Source organism: Leptonotus elevatus, chromosome 17 (genome assembly GCF_054856555.1).
Source record: "Leptonotus elevatus isolate MCC_2025b chromosome 17, RoL_Lele_1.0, whole genome shotgun sequence".
Classification (NCBI taxonomy): Eukaryota; Metazoa; Chordata; class Actinopteri; order Syngnathiformes; family Syngnathidae; genus Leptonotus; species Leptonotus elevatus.
The window spans coordinates 8,626,300-8,645,148 of NC_141255.1; the positions used below are offsets into that span (position 1 = coordinate 8,626,300).

At 40.1% G+C, this 18,849-nt stretch overlaps 2 protein-coding genes across 3 annotated transcripts; one reads left to right on the forward strand and one right to left on the reverse strand.

Annotated features, from left to right (window-relative positions):
• Nucleotides 1–246: 246 nt before the first annotated feature.
• Nucleotides 247–4,481, forward strand: mad2l1 (MAD2 mitotic arrest deficient-like 1 (yeast)). Its single transcript, XM_086059845.1, has 5 exons — nucleotides 247–1,511; nucleotides 1,910–2,056; nucleotides 2,696–2,816; nucleotides 3,809–3,912; nucleotides 4,002–4,481. The coding sequence occupies exons 1-5, from the start codon at nucleotides 1,448–1,450 to the stop codon at nucleotides 4,172–4,174; spliced, it is 609 nt and encodes a 202-aa protein (XP_085915971.1). The 5' UTR covers nucleotides 247–1,447; the 3' UTR covers nucleotides 4,175–4,481.
• pde5ab (phosphodiesterase 5A, cGMP-specific, b) lies at nucleotides 4,480–16,553 on the reverse strand. Of its 2 annotated transcripts, none has more exons than XM_086059844.1 (22): nucleotides 16,221–16,553; nucleotides 14,329–14,800; nucleotides 12,968–13,141; nucleotides 12,340–12,429; nucleotides 12,174–12,245; nucleotides 11,681–11,770; nucleotides 11,469–11,609; nucleotides 10,847–10,914; nucleotides 10,220–10,331; nucleotides 10,061–10,145; nucleotides 9,704–9,879; nucleotides 9,539–9,589; nucleotides 8,363–8,509; nucleotides 8,171–8,296; nucleotides 7,958–8,052; nucleotides 7,760–7,847; nucleotides 7,577–7,677; nucleotides 7,246–7,323; nucleotides 7,084–7,147; nucleotides 6,274–6,348; nucleotides 6,103–6,186; nucleotides 4,480–5,739 (listed from the first exon to the last, which is right to left on the reverse strand). In XM_086059844.1, the coding sequence occupies exons 1-22, from the start codon at nucleotides 16,298–16,300 to the stop codon at nucleotides 5,620–5,622; spliced, it is 2,589 nt and encodes an 862-aa protein (XP_085915970.1). In that variant the 5' UTR covers nucleotides 16,301–16,553; the 3' UTR covers nucleotides 4,480–5,619. The 2 variants fall into 2 exon arrangements, with proteins under 2 accessions (XP_085915970.1, XP_085915968.1); XM_086059842.1 differs by having other exon boundaries at nucleotides 10,061–10,148.
• Between the last annotated feature and the right edge of the window lie 2,296 nt (nucleotides 16,554–18,849).

Here is an 18,849-nt window from a genome sequence, read left to right on the forward strand (position 1 = left end):
AGTGGGACAATGTGCAGAAGTTTCGAATTTTCAGTGTTCTTTCATTTAAAAAAGAACTTCTCAAACGTAGGAATTCTTTGTAGGTAGACTTAAAGTATGGTCTGAGGCACTGGCGTGCACAGGCAGACCCATAGTGCAGGTGCTGGCACCCTTGCCCCTCTCAGCCCTCGCAAAAAAGTGCCCTTTGGAAAGTTTTTTTTTTTTTTTTTTATAAACAGTTTACTGAGAACAGGTCAATGTTGACACAATCTTTTAGAAAAGATGCACGATTAAATGCAAGGGCGGGGGGTTGGCAATATGCGTCGCGTGCGCTTATACACCCGACCTAGCAGTCTCATACAGCACAAACAACTGAGCATAAATTAGTCAAATGGCCACCTATTTAGCTAGTTTAACGCTTTACGCTAAATCAATAAGATAACGTGATGACCAGCACAGGGTACAACTAATAACGGTGAAAGGAAGCTCTCTGTGGTCTGTGCAATGAAAAGCATTGGATTTAAAATCATTTTAATTTGATTTGTTGGGATTATTTTGACTTTAAAATGTGATGAACTGTCATTTTTGTCTGGTTTGTATTATGCTAGTAGTCACAGGCAAAAGCAATCCAATACGTCGTCGGTGGTCGAAGCATTTGCCCTGAGTTGTATTGTGGAAATATCGGAAATGCCCGGATGTTTGAAATTGTCAAGTGCCTGTGAAAAGTAACTTTTTGCCAGTGAGTCTTATTCATTCTCATGCCCTTGGTCTGTTTGGTTATTGTGAGTCTATTTATTTACTAATTGTAGCATAATGCCTGAGAGGGAGTCATGTTAACTAGTTTTTTTTTTGCACAATTTGAAGCTCCCATTTTAATATTGATTTGCTCCTTAAGGTTAACTTCATTAAAAAAAATCTTAAAAGCTGTTAAGATTTAAGTGGTTTGTATTAAAGCAGCAGGCATGAAGCTATTATTAGCTAAATTATTCGCTATTATTTTGTAAAAAACATAACTAAGTTATTTCTTTGCGACAAGTCTTGCAGTCATGTTGCCCTAATATGCTGTTATGAAAACTAGTTGTGGGGTATTATTAATTACTATTATTAGGCTGTGGTTTATTTAGTTCTTTGAAAAACTTCTATTGACAATTCTGAGCATCCTGGTCTCCAGGTGGCGGAGTGGTACCGTCACTTTCCGATGTTTCATATTGGCGCGAAAAATGAATTAAATGAAATACTGTACTGTACAAGCATTGCAAAAACGACGCCAGATGGCGCTATACGTCATTAAAACAGTAGTGTAGACGCCATTAGAGGTGAAGAAGAAAAAATAATTTCTTGCGCATGCGTAGGACATTTTCAAACAAAACCGCGGGCAGCGTTTTAGCAACTTTAGCAAGAAAGAAAACACGGTGCACGTTTTTTAAAGCTTTTAAAAAGAAGGACAAATAGCGACGAAAATCAAACAATGACCAGCACACTGAAAGGTATCACTCTCAAAGGAAGCGCGGAGCTTGTGGCTGACTTCTTTTGTAAGTACAGTATTTGTCTCATCCTCTTTGGACCCCAGTACTACTGAATACATTACACGATTTAAAAAATCTTGCCAGACATTTCTTGATGAAAACCCATTCAAAACTATTCAAAATAGATCGCAGGGACATATATATGATACGTTGATGACAAAAAAAATGCTATGTGACACCCGTGACTTAACTTGGAACATAATTTAAATGCCAAAAGAATAATAATGAACCGCTCATTCCTTATAAGGATCAATAATTGATCAAATGATTGATGCATTGTTATAAGTGCTGAAACGGAACCACAGATTTTCTTTTCTGGGCGTTAAGGATGCATTGGGGATCATCACAGTGAATCACGATGAGTTTTATGATGACATTTATTTATTTTTATACTCATTCCACAGCTTATGGCATCAACAGTATCTTGTACCAGCGCGGCATCTATCCTCCGGAGCAATTCACCAGAGTCAGCCAGTATGACATGAGTCTCCAAGTGACGTCAAATTCTGAACTGAAGAACTATCTTGACTGCGTGGTGTCACAACTTAAAGGTAAGTTGACAGAGTGTGATGTTTCTTACTTCAATACAGTTGTGCTAATACGGTGCTGGCACTCATGAGGTACAACTTGTAACATTTGCGTTTTCACCTATGATCCGGGCTTTGCATAATTCATGCCCTCCGAAGTGCAATTGTTTTTAATTGTGGGCTGCACTGGGAAGATCGATGTGTGTGTTTGTGATAGGTTTTACGGTGCTCCAGGACCTAAAAGGTTGATTTTTAACGACTTGAAAAAGTAAGCTTATGCTTACATTGATGATAGTTGACCTCCTTCAAAAGTACATTTTCACCGTATTAGGGTCCAGCAGATGCCTCTTGATGTGGGTATGGATGGAAGGTTTCTAGATGTTCACTGCCCTAAAAGTCACTCAGTTACTTCATAGATTAAACTACTGCATTACTTGCAAACATTAAAAACATATATTTTCCACAATGGGTTGGTCCCCTTTAATATTTGACACCAATAGCAGAGCGCACCTTCAGGCCTACCTGTAAATGGGCGCACTCTGCTGGGAATTGTAAGATTTCTGACTTGTGGGAAAACAAAACACCACTCTAACTCAAACTAAGGACAACAACTCAGGTTTGCATATCACCGCATATTATAGCAATTCCTATGTCGTGGTACAGAGTGGCTGCTCAACTGCACGGTTCAAAAGCTGGTGTTGGTGATCACATGTCTGGATACGGACGAGGTATTGGAGCGCTGGCAGTTTGACATCGAGTGCGACAAGTCGGCCATGGAGTGCAGGTGGGTGCCGCCATATTAATTTGACTACTTACCTAATACCCACAAAAGTCCTTACAATAGCCAGCAGGGAGAAAATATCTTCTAGGGGTGTGCATCTCTCCAATAAAAGACAATTCGATACGTATCTCAATACATGGGATGCAATTCGATTCAAGGATGGTTCGATTTTAAAGTGGAACAATTTGATTTCTTATGGTACGGTTCAATTTGAGAGCGTATTGTAGGGGCTAAGGCAAGTTAACACTTTTGTGATGTCATACCGGAACGTAGTGTCGTAATTCCACATCTTCTGTTGAAACTAAACTTTCTAATGTTGTAATGATTTAATCATTTAACATACAACAATAACCTGTTGCGTACAGTGTGCGTGCGGCAGGGATGACAGTTCAGGTGCGGTCAATAACAGTTTCCAGTTCCGGTAGAAACACCCACTGAGGCAAAAAAAAAAGAAAAACTTCAGTGATCAGTTAACCAGAAAAAAAAAATTAATGTACATAATATGCTCCTAGAGGTATGATGCAATTAATTTCTTTTCATTTTACATACAGTACATATGAATGAAGTAGGCTTCTTGTGTATTGAAATTACTCAAATGATTGCGTTTTAAGACAATATAAAAGTTTCCATTATACCATGGATGCCACAAGATGGCAGCCTAGTATTTTTTTGTCTCATAAAAAATTCCAACACACTTCAACAGAGTTACTAGGCAACCAGATGCGACAAGATGGTGGCAAAGCACACTGAAGCTCTCCGTTCACTTCACCATAGTTGCTCGGAGCTGATATGCCACCTGACGGTGCCAAAATAATGCCTTTATTCCTTTGCTTTTTCTTTACTGGAGCAGTGAATTTCCCTTGTGAATGAAAAAAGTACGGTTTAGCATAAAATGGCAACAAATGTGAACTGTTCAGTGACAGGTTAAAAAAAAATCTGAATCTTGAATATGGGTTTCACTGTAATGCAAGTATTGATTGTGATCTGTTTGTTAGTGCCCCTCGAGAAAAACCCATTCAAATGATCCAGGGTGAAATCCGCGCTGTTCTCCGACAGATCACTGCCTCCGTGACCTTCCTACCCCTGCTGGAAACGCCATGTAAGACCAGTCGTCCACTTGCATATTACCCCCCCCCCCCCCCCAACGGCCACCTCGGCTCATGTCGTCTTTTTTTTCCCCCATACCAGGCAGCTTCAACCTCCTGATCTACACCGACAAAGACCTCGCCATTCCCGAACAGTGGGAGGAGTCTGGGGCGCACCGCATCAGCCAACCAGAGGAGGTGCACTTGCGTTCCTTCACCACGACCATCCACAAGGTGTGCAGCCTGGTCACTTACAAGAAGACGTGCCCTCTTTAAAACGCATTTAAAGCCCGGGGTGGGCGACGAGAACCAAAACTCAACAAAAACCCCAAACATCTAACCCACGCATACAATAATAATAAACATATTTTTTTCACATATTTAGTATGGCTTTTATTAAATTACAACTTGTACACCCGCCCCTGCTTTAACACAAACATCTTGGACTTTTTGAAACATCCGTAAAGCAAGCATGAGAAGGTAAGCACAAGGCTAAGTTCAACATGTGTTTCTTTGTGTTCCTTTTTAATGATCTGCTGCAAATAACTATTATCAGAGGTGTGACATTAAAAAGGCAAAAACACGTTTAACAGAATTTATTTCATGGGGCAATGTCACTGGAGAGGTAGGTCCGGATAATCCTATTGTAACTAACTGATTACAAAATCCAGGCTGTCAATCCATGTTGAATTTAATCACTGTACACTTTCAAAAATGCATTTGTGATTTTATGACAAGGCAGTGAAAAAAAAGCATTTTTGTTTAATGAGTATGAAAAAGACCAAATTAAAATAATTATTCTGGAAAAGTGCTTTAAAAAAAGATAATATACATTCAACTAATAAATATATTAAACAAATAAATATGCAAGGCTGACTGTACTTTGTGAGAGTGACACAGCAGTAGTTTGTGGATATAATCCGCATCCCAATGTTTATAAGGTTTTTTTTTTCCCGTGTGTTAGCTATGAGTTCAAAGCCACTCGGTGAAAAATAATAAATAGCTTCTGTACTGTATACTTTAATGACTAAATAAGACAATAGTGACCAATGACTTGTGTTTGTGAGAAGCACTGCACACGAACTGTTTTGCACGATGAGACCTAGCTGGTCCTCCGATACGCCAACACATCACCATGGTAACCACAGATCTTTACCATGGTTGAAAATACATGCAATGAACAAGGAAATTGGCTTTTTGTTTTCTTTTTCCTTTTTTTAATCTGAGCCAACATTGTTATGTATCAGTTGATACTAATAATTTATCACATCGTTTCGGTACAGCGAGACTGTGATTTAAAGCGTCACAACCATTTTGTATTTGGAAGTTAGTGTATGATTTCCACACCTAACAGATAAGTTGCAGTATATCCCACACAATCTCTGTATTGTGATGCCATCATTGGCCAAATATCGTAATATCGCATTGCGTTGTTACTCCGCAATTGCACTAATTGTCGATATTGTGATATACTGTTGATGGTTTTCATCCAGTATATTGCACAATTGCTCTAAAATATATTTGGCGAACTATCGCAGTATCATTCGTCTTAGTTAGTTCAGTAGGCTGCTGTTCATGATGGCTCTGTTAACTATAAGTTGTAAAATGACAACCTCCCCTCCCCCATCACCTTAGAAAAAAAAGTATGGAGGGGGGAGTCTGAATCAAATGAGTGAGACAGGACGAATGTGAACAAGCCACATGGGCATCCTCATTGGCAATCACACCAGACTGTTAACCAGGCCTTTCTCGTACTCCTCGGCCAAGGACTTCCAATGCTGACGGTTGGTCCGGCATCCCTCCAGCAAAGGGGAGCAATACTCAGACATGCCCGCCAAGGTCTGAGATGAAAAAAAGTGGGGGACAGTGATCAATCAATGATCAATCATCTCTATCGCCATCTTATTAACAAAATGTTATCACGATTCAACAGAAAATCAGTAAGCTTGTAATTTTTGCTGTTTGTTATTCCTATGACCCTATCACGATTTATTGATATATTGTATTGCATGTTTTTTGTGTCCAAATTTCAACCACAGGTGTTTTCGTGCTTAAACAGTTAAAAAGCCAGAGATATATTTTTAAATAGTTTTGTTTACATTATATACGTATATTATTACAGAATGACTGTATCATGACTATCATATTTTTATCCATCCATCCATTTATTTTCGGAGCCGTTTATTCATTTACCAGTAAATTACCTCATATAATTGTGTGCAGATGGCATCAATGAAGGAGACCTGCATACTGGGAATCTTATCTCGCTTCTCCCGATTCATCAAGTCCTGAAACAAAATGAGATTGTAGCTACGTGTGTTATCATAATGAAAACTAAAGGATGCAATTCCTAAGTTGTGATATTGCTGCCTTACACTGGGCTCAATGTTCAGTTCTAGTCTCTCTTTGTCCCCTTGTTCGAAGAATTCAGTTGCCACTAGCTCTGCGATCTGCAATGGACAAACAAAGTGTAGAATTTCAAACTTAAATGGAAGATGATCCCCAAAAATATGGGGCAAAAGTTTCAATTATATACTAGCTAGGCACAAAATGTAAAAAGAACAACAATAATAATGTCTTTTATGAGAAATATAAATTTTACAAGAAAAAAATGCAATTTAAACATAACTTTAATTCAAGTAATTATTCTTAAATAAGTGCTTGCATCATGTTAACAAACATAATTTGCAAATGACTGGCTCAGTGTTTTTTCCACTAGGCTTGCGCTTCCTAACAAGGTGCAGACTAACAAAGATCACCAGGGAGATAAAATAGTTGGAACGCAGCTGCAAGATACCTTGTGCAAGGCTAGTTTTTGTTTTTGTTTTTGCGGTCTTCACGGTGAAGAGAAGGATAGAGTTCAACAATATCAGGCATGTATGAGAATACATTTGTGCAATTGCAAGTGAAAAGGGAAAACACATACAATAATAAAGCTGTTTTAATAGTATAACAAAAAAAATCAGAAAATGTAAACTAATATTAGATAGACAACTATATAAAAAAAAGAAGAAGAGAGAATTAAGTCGTAATTTTACAGGGTAAACGTTGGAACATGAGTGCAAACCTATCCTCACATTGGATAATTTTTTTGTAAGTTTCACAAGCAACTAAATAATGTTTTGGCACAAACTCTTATGTTTTTCACGATTTATCATATTTCTTCTCCAGTATAGGTTGGTTACCCTCTTTTGTACAGGCCAGGGCTTGGTGATTGCTGATATATCACATGCAGTCATCAGCATTGACCTGAATGGGGAAATGCAGAACTGTTGTGAATGTAGGGGCAGTATGTACGGTACCGGTATATAAAAATGATCCCACATGGCTCGATGAGTTGATCTCACCTAAGTAAGTCTCGGTGGTGATCAGTCTCCCAAACAAACTGCCCGTTAAGAGTGAGCTCAAAGAACTCCTCGCGTCTCCTGTTGACAGACGAATTATGGGGCAAAAGTTGCAATTTTACGAGAAAAAAATTATATGTGAAATAAGTCAGAAAATTATGAAAAGGGAATAATTAGCAACACGTTTTAAATTAGAACACTAAAGTCACAAGAGAATAGGATAAACTTATTTACATGAATAGTTAAAAATAATGCATATTTTATTGGTAAGAAATTGGGAATTGGACATTATCTTTCCCCTACTTCGTTTGTATTTGCACTGTTTTGTACCTACTTAATGTACAGAGCCAGGTCGGTGGATAAAATAGCCCTCTCAATCATCTTTAGAGTGCATTTGTACTCATCCAGGGAAAGGCCACTCAGGATCTGGTTGCCCTGGAACAGTCAGAGAATTAGCACCATGTATGTGTCAGCAAGGGAATAAAAAGGCTCCTATTCAGTGTAATTGTGCACTTACTGGACTGTTGAGGATCATGAGGCACTGGTCAAAATGGTGGTGCTCCATGGTGGAGTGGCAGTAAAGCTGTGCCAGTGGGTGCTCACTCCTAATAATTTAACATATGTTAAATAGTAATACCCAGTGGCTGACTTATATTGTGTACCTTTGTCACTCTTATACAGCTTTTTTTCCCTTCTTTTTTTTTTTTTTTTTTACCTCTGTATGTAAGAATTGTTGACACCTCTGTGGTCCAGGTCATGGCAGAGAGTCGCGATCATCAAAGCCAGAATCTCTAAATCCCTCAGACGATTCTGTCAGCAAACAAATGCCAGCTATTTTGAAATGTGCTTTTTTTACTGGCTCACCTGTGCAGAAACGGCCTTAACAGTGCACGATGTGCTGCTACACCATTAATACAACCTCACTAACCTGCAAGCGCCCCGATTTAAGGAGAGCAAACATAGACTGGGCAGTGTTGAAAGCATGTCTCCAGTTATGATAGGCCACATTCTTCCTATAGTTCTTCTTCACACTCAGAATCCACTGGCATAAATTCTAAAATGTAGAAGTCATTGTTATTGTTCATCCGCGTTGATGAATTGTTTTGACTATGACACGTACCGTGTGTCTCATCTGGAAGTTGTGCACCAGGCCGAGGTCGACAAACATGCGCACGGTACCCAACGTGGTTTCGGTGTCCGACAAGTCGAAGTCACTGAAGCCGAAGTCCGGAAGTCGTAGCGACTGGGCCGACGGGATTGTGGCTGCCTGCCCAGTGGACACATGTATACTGGTTAACAATTACTGCAGTGTAAAAAAAAAAAAACGTGGGTGGGGGTATGTAACAACAAGTATTTCTGTCCTTATGTGATAAAGTAATCCCCTTTGTTAAATTATGAGTTTACTGTTTTTGGAAATTTGAGGTCTAGTTCACAAGGCTCCGCCAAGGCCTGATTACCGCCAGATCTGTTGAATCAAGAAATCACTTAAGTGCCTACCTAAGTACCAGACAAAGTGAAGTAGGCTTACAAGATCTCAAAAATAAATACAGTATATCTTGCCACAAGCCAAAGAAATTCAAGAACAAATGAGGAACAGAGTGATCAGATAAGATCAGAGTGCTTTGGGACTCCCAAAAAATTACTCCCAAGAGTGCAGGGAAGATTCGCCCAAAAAGGTCACAATCAAGCCCAGAACAAAACCATTCAGAGAACTGCAGGCCTTACGGACCTCAGTACAGATCAGTGTTAATGACTCGACCAGAAGAAAGACCCATTAGGGAATCTGTGGGAGAGTTCCAAAGTCAAAACTATTGGTAATGAGGTGAAAATAACACAAAGCCTCGTTTCAGATTTGCCAACAAATATCCTAATCATCCCCAAGACTATGAAAAAAATATTCTATGGATTGAGACAAAAATTGGAAACTTTTTTTTTTAAGTTGTTAGCAACTGACTTGAATATCTTGCCAACAGTCAAACATGATGGTGACAGTTTTTACGGCCTGGGGTTGATTTTGCCCCTTCAGGGTCTGGACGACTTGCTGTTATTAATGGAACAATGAATTCTTGTTGCCAACCAGAAAATTCTGCAGGTGGACATCCAGCTACCAGTTCTAGCAGGACAAATTCCCTAAACATCCCGAGTCCAACTCTGCATGGCTAAAAAGGAATCCACGTGAGATACTGTAGTATGACTTTAGAGAGGCAGTTTATACTCAAGAACCCTCCCAATATGACCAAGATAAAACAATTCTGCAAAGAGTGGGCCATATACTCCAATTAAGTATATTGGTTACCTGTAGCCACTGGGATTCTTCTGCAGCAGCAGAAGCGTGATATGAAAGGACCTGCAAAACACACCAGCAGCATAAAAATAAAAAAAATTAGTTAACTGCAGACAGCAGTAGTCGTGCATGAGAGGCTCAATTTGGGATTTCTGACAACATACGGCGGGCACCGACCTCTAGAGTGACCTGCTGCTTGGCCATCGCTCTCTCCACGGTCTCGTACATCTGCGTGTTCTGGATGGCAAGGCCGCAAAAAACGGCAAAGGCCTCCAAGAATTGCTCGTCGTTCCTGTTGAACGTCTTTGTGGCGCCCGACACTTCATCCATCTTGTTCACCAATTGGCAGCAACCTACCACACGCGGATGTTTCTTTGATATCTCAAAATTGACACCTTAGCCCTGTAATATTGTGACTTGCCTCTTGGAACATTGCAAACTGATTCTCGTAACACTCCGTAACATAACTTTATTGCTGTAACGATCTTAATCTGATAGTTGCAGCGTATCCTATCCATCAACCAGAGCTCCTACCTATGACTTTGTCTTTCTTGCCGTTCTTGATAGGAGTGCAAAGCAAACTCTTTGTCTGTTTGCTGGTCTGGTGTTGCTTTTCACACTGCTAGATAAAACAAAAGACTTTACTTGTAGTAAGAAAAATAAAGTAGCCCCAAAAAACGATTAAATACAGACCGTTAAGGGGAAGCGTTGGTCTTTGTTGACATCGGCAATGTTGAGGGGCTGCATGGTGTTTTTAACATACTGAGCGTACATGTAGTTGATCTGGTTGACACAAGGAGATTCTCTGAGGAGATTTACAGCAAAATGTTCATCATTAAAAGAAAAAATGATCACATTTTATATTTTCATTCATTTAGCATGGCTGTCGGATTACATATCTGTATCAGTTTGCCAAAGGGGGAACTGTACAGTCTACTGTAAATGGGCATGCTCCAAAGTATTATTCAGGGCAAAAACAAACTACGAGAGAATATAGTCATAGAAACAAAGTCAGACTTGGTTCTGTCGTATAACTTGCCTTGTCATATTTTGGCTGCATTTTTTGTGTGTGGAAATTCCGACTTCATTCGCATAACATGGCAACTTTATTCCTGTAGTTTCAACACTTGCTTCTAGTAACAAGACATTTTTTTCTTGTAACATTACAACTTGTTTCTCGTAACATTACGACATTAATCCCGTATCATTTCGACTTACTCGTAGAGTTGCATCTGTTTCTTTTTCTTATGACAATCCAACTTTCTTGTTCAATTATACGGAATCAAATGTAATGGCTTCACCCTTTGCGTTCAGCCTTACCTGTTGGGCGAATTTAGGACTTCACCCTGCCCGTCATATTCCATATGAAAGACACTGGAAAAGGGGTTCTGGGGAGGGGGGGGGGGGGGGACAAAAGTCTTTCCTTTTAGTTACTTTTTACAAGACAAATCACCTCTTTATTTCTTCCAATGAAGCCATTAAGACAATGCAACTTGTCCAAGTTACAAGCAATGCTCCATTACGCATTAAGCCTTGCCAGATTGGGAGTTTATTTCAACATTCCTTGTCTTTCTTCTGCTCCCGCCCACCTTATAGGGACTTGTTTTTGCTCAACATGCACTCACAAAAAAAAAGATTCTTTTCCCATTTTAACAGGATGTTAAAGATAAACTAATCACTTTTTTTTTTTTCTTGTTTAGGAAAACTTTGCTCCCAATCCTTGCAGCCCGTTACTCTCTTGGGTCATAAAAAGGGCTTTAAATAGAAAAAGATCCTTCAATGTTTGGACTTTACTTGGGGTCACTGGCAAGGCTAAGTAGTTTTGAGAAGGATGTTTTCCTTCAGGCATGTAAATGTTCTGAAAGCCAAAAGATGGACAACCTATGGCTCGTGGCCCATATGAGGCCCGCCAGAGGTGTTCTAGGGTCACTGTGGTGCTGACCTCTGTGGAGTCGTTTTCAGCAATGAAGACCGTACAAGCCTGGGCCTGCATGAAGGACAGGATGGTTCCCACAAACTTCCTTAGTAAAACCTCTAGACACTGCTGCTCCTCAAAGATGAGATTGGCCAGTTCCAACAGCACCTGAGCAAATCATTATTTGCATGAATGCAACGTAAGGTATATCAATGTACATAACGAGAAGATTAGTGTACCTGATTACGTCGGGTTTCTAGCTGGGACGTCTCATAGAGCTGGGCATTGTGCAGAACGATGCCCGAAAAGGCCAAGTAAGCTGAGAAGTCCTGTTTTGTGAGAAAAACATATTTTTTAAATGATTAACTTTCTTCTCATAAAATTCTAACATCACAACTTTTTTTTTTCATGTAACATTGTGTCTTGTTTGTCGTAACATTACCAAGGTATTCTTGCGAAACTCTCATTTAGTGAATATTCTCATTCACTCTCAATAATCGGAACATTGCAACTGGGTTACCCCGATCGTGCAGTAGCAGTGGTAACGGGGCCAACAACAAATGGGGGAGGGGGGGGGGGGGCAACCGAACTGTACACGTGTTTTGAGATTGATGGCAAATGATTCCTCGATTCCGGAGTGACGTAATGAATATTCTACGAGTGGTTACCCCGTGTTCGACTGCTGGTGAGTGTCAGAATAACCAAGAAATAATCAAATGGGAGTTTTCGTACCTTTTCATCCTGTTGGCTGAAGGCTCCATCCTTGCCATTTTTCTTATTGATAGCTTGAGCCACTCCAACAACCTGCCATTGGGTGGTTTGAGACTCTTCATTCCGTTACACTTTCATTGAGCATTTGTGGGTTTTTGTTTTTATGATAGCACAATACTGTCATTACCTCGTCTCGGTGGTTCTTGATGGGGAGGCACAGAATACTCTGCGTCTTGTAACCTGTGATCATATCGACCTCCGCGTTGAATCGGGGGTCCTGGGGTGGGCAAACCAGAATAAAAACATTTAAAATGCCCAATGGAAAAGCAAAGATCCGGCTTAAATGATTGACCTGAACATCCACTCAATGACTGTATGAGAAATTAGCATAATTCAGGAAAATGTGCGAACAGCCATCTGAATTTGACCCCAAACAAATCGTGAACTTTGAACTGTCACAATGCATGTCCTTAATCTTATCAAATTCTGCGGGGTTGAGTTTGATTTAAATCTAATGTGAGTCCATCTGTTTGACAAGTTGAAGTTGATGCAGACCGCTGCATGAGCCTGTTTGAACTGGATAAATAATGATAAACACACTTAAACATTCAAGAGCACTCTCATTAGGGGGTGCACTAATTGGACAGAGCAATCAGAGGAACATGCTTAATCAACTGCAGGAGGGATGATGAAGGCACTGAAAGGATGCCGGGAAAACACAATGTGCTTTCATTCAATGTTTACAACATGAATATAAAACTGCTGCTAAACATTCGGGCAACGATTTGGGTAACGTGTAAGCGTCAACGTGTTACCTCATAAGCGTTCTTGATGTTGAGCGGCTGTCCCGTGGCGGCCACGTGTCCCACAATGCCCTTGTTCCACTGCAGTCGGATGCTGCTGCTGGACGATTCCTCCAGCGTGGATCCCTCGGCCACGTCAAACAGGCGGCTGATCAGGAACTTGGTGTTGGAGCTGTCCTCGCCCACCTGAAACCCCAAACAAAATGGCCTATTATAGCGCCTTGCTGTCGCCTTAAAGTGACTGCTATGTGTCTCTTTATTGTAACCCAAGATCAACTAAATTCATCCCCTCTGGATTATTGTAGAGGTTCCTGGGATAGGACCGCTACAGTTAGCATTAGTCAGTCCAATAAATACAACCACATAGGTCATTTTGAAAAGGTGCCAAATTACCACCAAGTGTTGCGTATTTTAGTTTAGTGGCCTCTATCGGCCATGTTAAAGAGCGCAAAAGTCCAAAACCGACTCTCAAACCCGGTCCGGCCAGTCTTTGGTCCGAAGACGAGTGTTTATCTGACTGAGCTATTTGACCAGTGATTTAGTGTTGACTACGTGTTTTGTAGCAGTCTACAAGCTCACTGTGCCTTCTCCTAACCTCAACCGTTAGTCCGTGACGGTAAATTGACACACAGTACATGTAAAGTTGTGAACACACAAAAAAAAAAAACACTTAAGATTTATACTGGCCTGTTAGCTTAGTAAGTTAAACATTTGTCGTCCAACCAGATGACCCGAGTTTGATTCCCATTACTTTACTCGCTATTTAACAAGGCTGATAGAACATGGCTGATTGAGGTCGCTAAACTACAATATGTAACACTCGTATTTTGGTGCATGGTAAAAGGACTTGTTTTTCTCAGACCTGCAATGCGTATTTGAAAACTGGTTGCTTAAAGAAACGTTCCCCTCGCTAATGGAGCATTCACAAAGTCACCTGTTTCTTTTATGGGGGGCGGGGTTGAGTCGTTATTCGTTGCAAAACTCACTAGTTATTTTTGTGCCCATGAGGCCAATCTTGCGGTATCATGGTACCAAGGAACTATGTTGATGTGAATTGAGGATCCATTTTGTGGCATCTCCAGGCAATTTTAAACCTCTTTAGGGGGAGCATCAATTATCGCAGATTTTTGCTCTTCGCAACTATGGCACCAAATGGAGCCTGAGATCTGATTGGACAAAACAATCCTTCAATACCACTAATCTAAACTATGGTCGCTGGTATGATGGATCCTATCCTCCAAACTCATCCGACCCAAACCACACATTTGGGCTTTTTCCATTGACACAAGTCAATGAAAAAGTGGCAATGCCCTGAGGTGTTATTGTGAGAAGAAACATCCTGTTTTTAAGAGTATATTATCTCCCCACCCCACCAGAAATAGTGAGTAGCGGTCAGCAGCAATGAGCTCGTTGATGTGTAGGAAGATCTTGTGGCAGAGTGCTGTCACGTCCAGATGGCTGGAAACGTCCTTCACCAGCTCCAGTAGTCGAGCGCAACGATCGCCTCGGTTACTGCCGCCGCTCCCCACCTTGGCGCTTCCACCTCCGCCGTCACCGTCCAGCATCCCAGAGCCCCACGTGGGGACGCTCTTGTGGTCTACGTCACTCAAAAACGTCACCGAGCCCTCCACGTCCGTCACCACGATGGGCCGGAGAGGGCGGTCAAATTCCGATGCGGAAATTTTGCGAGTCGGGGCTCCGGAGGGTTGGTTGGGAACTGCGGTGGTTGCGGGGGAGTGACTGTCCAAAACGCTAAGCACGGCGGGATCCCGGGAGGACGGATTGTCTTTGGAGGCGGGTGTGATGGCGTGGACACATTCAGCGAACCAGGCATTCACCATGTCCCTGTTAGTAAGGCATAAAAGTCAATTCATTGATCATCAACAACTCCATCAGTCATTTACTGAAAACGTTTGCATTTTTTGTGCTCTTTCAGAGTTTTCCAAAGATGTCGCCAAAGCTTGGTCTAAATAGCAAAACAGTAAAGTTGTAGTACAGTTTTAAAGAGCTTCTGATTAACCCAGGTAAAATTCTAATGTTCTAGTAGGCTTTTCCTTCCCACTCTGTCCCATAGCCCAGACTTATAAAGAAGACAGGAGATCAAGTTTTGTCTCTTGGCAGCCTACCTTATGTGAGTGTACTTGTTCATCAATTTTGGAGGGACGTCCAGTTCTTGGTAATGTCACTCACTGCCTTTAAAAATTTATTTGTACCCGTCTCCTGACTGATACCTTTGAATAGTGAGATCCCTCAGATGCTGACTACAAAAATAGTCGGGAGAAGCCTCCTTGAACATCTCAAAGTTATTTGGGGTTACTCAGAGGGACTTCACATGGTGGCATATTTGTGCTGAGTCCTTTGGAACATGAGTTTGAATGTGATTAGTTCATTCTGAAAACAGCCAGACACTTTGCCAGTTTTATGAGGGTGTGCATATTTGTGCAACCGCATTATCTCAGGTGTTTACTCCGACTCTTGAAAAGATTGGAAAAAAATGTTAATAAAGGCAGTCACATTAACGTTGGAAAAAGTTTTTAATACCACAAAAACCTGCCATTTGAACAGGGGTGTTTAGACTTTTTTTTATTTCCGTTGTCGTTGCTATCTACTTTAACGCATGTTGGTCAAAAAAGTAGCCTGTTTCATAATATTATCATTAGATTTTTTTTGTTTTTCAGTCAAAAGTGGCAAATTTAGCTGTTATCCCATTAACAATATCCTTTCAGCGTCGTTGCTATTAAGGTTAGCATATGATTTGTCGAATTAAATTATATTTTGTCAAGCAAATATTGCCTCTTTTTTTTTTTAACAAAACACAGATAATTTATTGTTTTAACATGAAATGTATATCTACAACCCTTAAAATCAAAATAATTTGTGCATAACTGATATTTAAAATGATCATTTTTATTTGCCATATTTGACGAAAATGTAGCCTATATAGTCGCAAAATGTGGAATTACACACTTTTCACTCGAATGATTATGCTCTTCAACACAAACTTAATAATGTGTTAAGTGTTTTTAAAAAGGCGGCCAGTGATTGAAAGTGCACACATATTTACCTTGTTGCCTAATTATCACGAGGACGCATTGGAGAGCACGAATTAAAAACAGCGTGCAGTAAAAGTTAATCATTGAATGACCCCTGCGCAATTTTCATGTAACATGCACATTGCAAGCAGGAGCACACTTGAGCGCGATAAAGGCGCGTTAAAACACAACAACAACAGGCACGCACGCACGCGCACGTCGCTCGCTTTTACCTGGACGCTTTCCTGACAAAGTAGGAGTGCGTGAAGTCGAGGTGGTCGTCCAACCACGCTTCCATCATGTCCTCCTCCATGGCGTGTCTCTGCCTCTATATATCCACAATAGCGCGACGGTCCCCCATATGGCAGGGGGAAAAAAGAGAAAAAAGAAAAAAAAAAGACTAATGCGCGGAAGCGAGCAAGAAAAAGTAAACAACGTGCAACGCGCGCGAATCACAGGACGGCCACTTTTTATTTCTTTTTTTTATTGTGTGTGGGATTAGATTCAGAGAAGAGAGTGAGGGAGGAAGAAAGAGATCAGGCAAACACTTCCTCTCTTGTCAAACATGCGGAGATAACACAGACACCAACCGGCTCCGACGGACGCGCAGTGGCGGAGCGTGGGGTTACAAGCGTCAGGGGCAAAGTCACATAACGCCCCCCTTCCATCCCCAAACCCCCCACTTACATTGGAACGCATGTAAGTTGATGTTAAATAGAGGTTGGCAAACATTTTGGGTCCAGGCCATACTATTCTAAAAGTTATCCATTTTTGAGGGAGGAAAAAAGTCAGAATGTTACCATTAAAAAATACATATATATTGAGAATTTAAAAAAAGAAAATAAATTGTAGGCTAATGTGAGAATAATGAAAAAAAAGCTGTAACCTTTACAAGAACAGAGGCGTATTTTCTCGGATTAATAAATCAGAATCTTATGAGAATTAAGTCGTATTTTTCCAAGATAGTCATAAAGTTGCGATATAGAAGACAAGTGAATTTCAAAAATAGAGCTTTGTTTCACTAGAAAAGACACCTTTATTCTGATGTCAGATTTATGACTTCACTATTATATCACAGCTTTTGATTGACCTGCTGTAAATATTCACTTTTATTAAATGATTAAACAAGATTTATTGCTAATTGTTTTGTGGACTCTAATTCCATTTGTCGTTATGTTACGATTTTCTCTTGCAAAAATGTGACTTTATTCCAGTAAATCAACCAAAAAATTATATTATCATTTTAATTTTGTTATATTTTGACTTCAGTTTGACAAGGTAACTCGCAACATTTTAATTTATCAGTATTTTTTTCCAATTGTCTCCTATCAAGTCTTTATTCTTCTTATATTACGGCGTATTTTGAATGTAACAACTTCAATCTCATTAGACTTTTTAGAGAACGGCATTGTATTACTTAAAGGGTATGTCGATCGAGAGTTGAAAGCCAAACTATGGCAAGACACCGAGACACTGCATATACTAGGTAGGCTTTACTTTTATATTGCACGGTACTCCGTAAGGAACCTGACGGTGTTATTTAATTTAAAAACACACTGAAGGCTAGTACACACAAAGAAACACACATTTTACAATAGTCAAAGGGGCGGATTATTTTTTTTATAGATGGCATAGGGCGACCTGTCGCTGCTTGACTTTGATTGTTTCATGGCTTCCTGCCTTTTATGTGTCTGTTGGTTTGACTTTGGTCCCTCCAGATGGACCCCCCCCACCACCCACCCTTTCCCAACCGGCGGTGTTCCCTTACTCGCAGATGGTTGCTCGTTGTCCCTGGAGGAGAGGAAAGGGTGGATTGGTGGGGGTGGTTGGACATTACAACGGCAGAGACCCCCCCCCCCCCCCAATCGGGAGTCTATTTCATGCTAGTGAGGCTCCAAACCTTTCGGAGACCTTGGTTTGATAGATAAAAAATCCGCAAAGTAGTCAGCATCTAATTATTGTTTTTATTATTTACTGTCTATATAAGCGCTATACATAATGTAATGATGGATATTTTTAAGCTTTATGCATAACAATAGTACAAAATATGCATGTTAAGTGCAGGTATTATTTTTGTCCACTTGAGGTCGCCATCCGCACGTTCTACACTAGTGTCTGTGACTTTAAAAGGTGGGACCTGTCCTGGTGAGTGACGTGGGAGTCAACGAATGAGAGTGTCGAGTTGGCTGTCGTTTGCTCAAATTAGCGACCGGTTGTTAAATTGGTAACCATTAGCTCGTCTGCTAAGCAAGCTTCATACTGTATGTTGGGGAGGAGCTACGTTTTTGCCCGAGTTTTAAACAGAATACTTTTTTGAGACCGTGTTCACCACATGCATGTACGTGCACGTTTAAGTAATTTTTGACAAAATCAAATCTGTTGGCCATTTATTTTTAAGGCCAATGTTATAAGTTTAAAATGTTTGTGTGTATTTTTTTTTAACCATAAATATACGCAATTATAGACTTTTTTATGGGCGTGTCAGTTACGTTAGTAGTAGTAGTATACTTTTATGTATGTGTATATATTTTGTATATTTTTTAATAATAAAAAAAAGGCCAAAAAAAATCCATGTCTTGTTAAACTATCTTTTTTCTTAGTATGACTTTTTATGTTCACACTCTCACCAAATTCTGCAATTTTTCTAATAAAAAAACAAACAAAAATTGCTTAGATATATTTTATATATTAAAATAACTAATGCAATTATTTTCTCACAAAATAACTTATAACTCTCCTTATGTTACAACATTATTCTTGTGAACTTTTTCCTGTTACGACTATCCTTACAAAACTAGGCTTTTCTTTTTCTCTGAATTATTTTTTTTCTCTTCCTTGCAACATTTCATGCACCATTGTTCG